This window comes from Sprattus sprattus, assembly GCF_963457725.1.
Source record: "Sprattus sprattus genome assembly, chromosome: 9".
Lineage (NCBI taxonomy): Eukaryota > Metazoa > Chordata > Actinopteri > Clupeiformes > Clupeidae > Sprattus > Sprattus sprattus.
This window is the reverse complement of record NC_137928.1, coordinates 3,719,465-3,724,464: the sequence shown is the minus strand read 5'-3', so window position 1 is coordinate 3,724,464 and position 5,000 is coordinate 3,719,465. Positions and strand designations below refer to the sequence as shown.

The 5,000-nt window shown below is 43.0% G+C and overlaps 1 protein-coding gene across 1 annotated transcript in view; it reads right to left on the bottom strand.

The window, feature by feature from the left end:
- The window catches only part of LOC308370471 (CAP-Gly domain-containing linker protein 3-like), a gene marked incomplete at both ends in the record, with an annotated part of 35,365 nt that overhangs the window by 14,674 nt on the left and 15,691 nt on the right, over window positions 1-5,000 (bottom strand). The window contains 1 exon segment of the mRNA XM_080845123.1: window positions 449-542. Within this exon segment, the coding sequence (XP_080701249.1) occupies window positions 449-542 (94 nt within the window).

The window sequence follows — 5,000 nt, the reverse complement described above, 5'->3', positions numbered from 1 at the left end:
GTAAAAATCTATGAAATATCTCTTGAATGACTGTTCATTTTAAAATGCAGACTCTGGCAATAAAGTGTCTACTTCAGCTAAAACTACCATTTCTTAATTTTTGTCTCATACACTCTCAGAGGTGCTTAGGCTAACTATACTAACATTGTAAACTAGAAACTAGTGAGCTACACTGAGCTCAAATCACATGAAGGGCCCTAATATAAAACTGTGATATGATATGAAAATGTGCATTAAAGCCCCATTTGGCAACAATTATACTTCAGGATTAGGGTTAGGATAAGCAGTTTAACCTTAAAATAACAGCTTAAAAGAAATTGGGGCGCTACAATGACAATTAATATGGAGAATCGCGTCCGTGCCATTGCCATACCAGGGTCCATAGGCATATAGTGCTGCTTTAAAGACAAATATAAACAAATATAACACTTATGAAAGAGAATCTCACCGACGCCATGGGCTCCAGCCTTGCAGCAGTAGTGCAGGAGTGTCATGTCCGTCAGTCCATCACGATCGTTCACATGGCAACCACGCTTCAGGATCTGGCAAAAGACCCACAACAGATAAGTGATTAGCGAGCGAGTGACTGAGTGTGTGAGTTAGAGAGAGAGAGTTTAAAATAAATCAATAAATTAGTATGTCTGCGAGACACATGCATATGAAGCATTTATGCACCTGGATCACTTACTGCCTTACAGCCTACCGAGACCACACTCATCCATTTCATCCTGCCTCTTATATAAATGTGAGGACCTGGACTATATCAGCGGATCAATATGCCCTTATGTTATTGTAGGTAAAAATGTATTGTATTTTCCGCAATATTTAACACTCTAATGCTTTCTACGGTCCCATTAAGTTTAGAAGCATATAAACCCCCCAGCCTGTTTTTCCGGTGTTGGTAACATTTTGGCTGCCCTTACACACATTATCGATCACACATGCCAGATACCAACATAAATATTGTTAGGACCTTGGACTGAAACACAGAGATCAACAAAAAAACATCAACCCTTATGAACCATTTATCACAGCTATACTTCACACATCTAAAAGCTATGAAGAGGCTGTTCATCAAGGAGCCATCTCTCCTCGGATGCTGGAGTGAGTGCTGTTAATGAGTTCTTTCATCTTTGAGGAGTGGCGGCCATTTTGTGAGAGTACAACAAACTCCAGTTTACTGCCGAGGAGTCAAGAGGTGCCAACAAATTCAGCCGATCTGTTTCAAGGTTTCAGCATATAAAATGACAGATACCTACATTATTTGTTTTGAAGTTCTACTGCTTTTCAATAACTCTTGATCCAGCCCAACAAAGGTAAAAGGAATACATTTGCATTTCTGTACTCCATAAGCAAATATTCCAACGAGAATCAAGGAACACATTTTTTCCCCAAGCAACCATGTTAAATTATGTCAACGGCCTCCAAACTACATTTTAGCAGCATCCAAAAATAATTCCTCCACAGTGGTTAATGTAGCAGGCCTCCTATGCAGTGTGGCTGGCAGTGTGTGTGTGTGTGTGTGTGTGTGTGTGTGTGTGTGTGTGTGTGTGTGTGTGGAGTGGGCAAGGGGCTGAGACTGAGGCTGTGAAGGAGTCCACCGCCGGTGTAAGAGGCTGCCGCGCGCCTCGCGGCTGTGACCGGCAGCTGTGATTTACTCACAAGAAAAGGAGAATGTGTCAGTGCTCGGCGCGTCCTGGTTAAATGGACGGAGTTTATTATCACCACTATCAATCCCAGTGTGCACTGGGGGCCTCCAGGGACGCCAAAGAACAGCAGCCGACACCCCGATCAATCTCCACGCACTCCAGCGAGTGTGTGTTTGTGTGTGTGCAGCAGTGGCGGTGTGTAAAAAGTAATGAAACTTTTCCAGGTTGACATGAAAGCGTAGAAGCGATAGTGTTATGAGTCTGATGATTCTCCTCTGCTTTACAGGGTATATTACTCACAGGGTGAAGGTGTAGGATAAAATGTATATGTTTCACATTGAATTAAGTAGGTTAGTATAGGATTCCATATTATAACTTGAATTGAATGGGTTAGTTGACCATGGGTTTTGTGTGACCTGTTGTGTAATGGGTTTATGAGCTAAGGGGCTTGGAGGTAAGTGGATCCTATGTAAATATTCTTATCTTTGGGGAGGCAAGGAGGCCACAGTGTAATAGTCCGAGGGAGGAGTTTTAGGTTTAAGACATGAGTTTGCCCAGAGATAAGTGGGCATTGTTGGTGAACATTTAATGAACGTGTAATGCTTGTAACTATTAACTATTCCCTGTCGAAGCCTCTTTGAGCAAGACACTGAACCCCTAATTGCTCCTGATGTGCAGTGTGCCATCAGTGTATACATCCTTGAAAGTCGCTTTGGATAAAAGCGTCTGTTAAAAGACTAAATGTAACATGGCCGCTATCCAACTCATCATTTTATATATTTATTATACATTACGTTATCTATTTATAAATCCACTGGCATCTTCATACCTCTCAGGCCTATACCACAGATTATGCTCTCTCTATGAGCTGACTAGTAATACAGTTTCTGTGGGCAAATGGTGAATGCAATGGAATCAGGGGCTCACTGCAGTTTGTGGAAAATGACTGGTGACTTTGATTTAATTGTTCCTGTGTGAGAGTTCAGCCTTCTCTAGAGATAGAAAATGAGTCCAAAATTGCCATGTGAGTTTTGCACCAGACCTGTCATCTGGGCTTAACTCAGTAAGTTAGCTGAGTCACAGTAAACCTTTGTCTTCAGACACAATAAAGAATAGATAGGAAGAGACATCAGGTCGTAAATGACTCCTTTCTGGTTAAACTATGTTCGTCTGTATCTAAAATCAACACCTCACAGTCCATCATTTCTACATTCTCTTCACTGGAGTCTCCGCAAGGTCGACCGAGTCATTATCTTAAAGCACACGCTATAGATCCACACACTCACTTACTCACTCTAGGGCGGTCGTTAAATCTCTAAACTTTTAGGAGCGTGCGGTCCATCGCCATCAATAAATCTTTACTACCCTGTGGTCCAACATGTGGTCATTTGAGCTAATATGTGTGTGTGTGTGTGTGTGTGTGTGTGTGTGTGTGTGTGTGTGTGTGTGTGTGTCTGTGTGTTTGTGTGTGTGTGTGTGTTTGTGTGTGTGTGTGTGTGTGTGTGTGTGTGTGTGTGTGTGTGTGTGTGTGTGTGTGTGTGTGTGTGTGTGTGTGTGTGTGTGTGTGTGTGTGAGCTAATAAAGAATCCAGATGAGCTGCTCTGATGTGCCCGTTATACCTCCACCAATCAGCTGCTGCGATGAAACTATCGGCCACTGATGGAATCCAATACTGCTGTACTCCTGTGGCAGTCTCCTGAGAGCTGAAGTGCTTTATATTACTTGCATTCTTCTATTTTAGGACCCATGCGTCCTTAGAAGTCTGCCCATGCGTCCTTAGAAGTCTGCCCATGCGTCCTTAGAAGTCTGCCCATGTGTCCTCAGTAGTGTGCCTATGCGTCCTTAGAAGTCTGCCTATGCGTCCTTAGAAGTCTGCCTATGCGTCCTCAGTAGTCTGCCCTTTGTGGTTGACACCAGGGCCCACATTCACAAAGCATCTTATCTTTTCGCTAAAAGTACTCTTAAGACACTCTAAAAGTTTCCAACGAAAGGTTTCCCGATATATCCTACTGACAAAGCTGACACGTCTTTTTTTTTTCGTCTTAAGAGTATCTCCTAATCGGCTTGATAGCAGCTGTCAGGTTTTGCGGGAGAGGACCCAAGAGTACGAGACGAAAAGTAACCGTAAAATAAAGCCTTACTTACACAAAGAGAACAACAAAACCAGACAGGGAAAAACAGACCGCAGAACGCAGAGAGAAGAGGCCAAAACAGAATCCAGAACTCAAAGAGCACAGGCCAAAACAGAACTCAGAACGCAGAGAGCACAGACCAAAACAGAACTTAGAGAGCACAGGCCAAAACAGAATCCAGAACATGTGCATATTGTGTATGCATGTATGTGAAGATAAAACACAAAGGCCAACAGGGAATCAAGAAAACAGACATGATCCGGACACAGTGAGAGACGAACCTGACAAATAACCAAGAAAACCGCATAATAAATAAGAACACAAATAAATACACAGACCAAATGCTAAATACAATAACCTGCAGCAGACTACAATAAACCCCATCAAAATGCACTACAATAAACTAAGGCAGACTACACTACAGTAAAATACAGTAACCTACATTAAACTACACTAAACCACTCAGAAGTACCCTGTGCTGTTCCTTACACTAACAAAGTGAAGTTGATGGGTCTTAATCTTACAAAAACAACAACAAAAACACCATTCACCTTCTTGTTGACAGCAAGCCCTCACTATCTTAAAGCTACAACAAACTACATAAAACAGCCAAGCAGCAACTTGTTCTGTTCTTTACACTCACAACGTGTCTAAACTTCCTTTAACGTACAGCACTGTAACGTACAGCACTATGTAAAATACAGTAACCTACATTGAGTGAGCTGTTTTTTAAATGTGCTTATTAAAACATTTGACTTGATTTGACTTAACTGTGTCAACAGTCTTCCTTCCTGCTCACCATAGTCCCATATAACCTCCAGATGCTCACTACAGCAGAAAGAACCACAGTACACAGCCAAGCAGTTCCTTGTAAAGGTGAAGGTGTGTCTTAGAAGGTGTCTTAGTTACTGGATCTAAGTCTCAGTTCCCAACAGGGAAGCTGACTCAGTGCCAAGCTGATCTTAAGCCGGCAGCCATCTTGGATATCTCCTGGCTTTTTTCTCTCATTCTTGAAATGGGTGTTCCCCCCCCCCCCTTCTCCCAGTTCCCCTTGAAACACCAGGAGCCAGAAGTAAACAACTCTGACGACCGCTGACCGGTCGAGAACACACCGGTGTCCGCTGCGGTCGGTCAGGGAAGGCAAACTCCGTGACGATGGAGCCAATATCGAGCCAACTATCCCTCTGGGGGACCGGGCAACCCGACTCCTCTCCTCCTT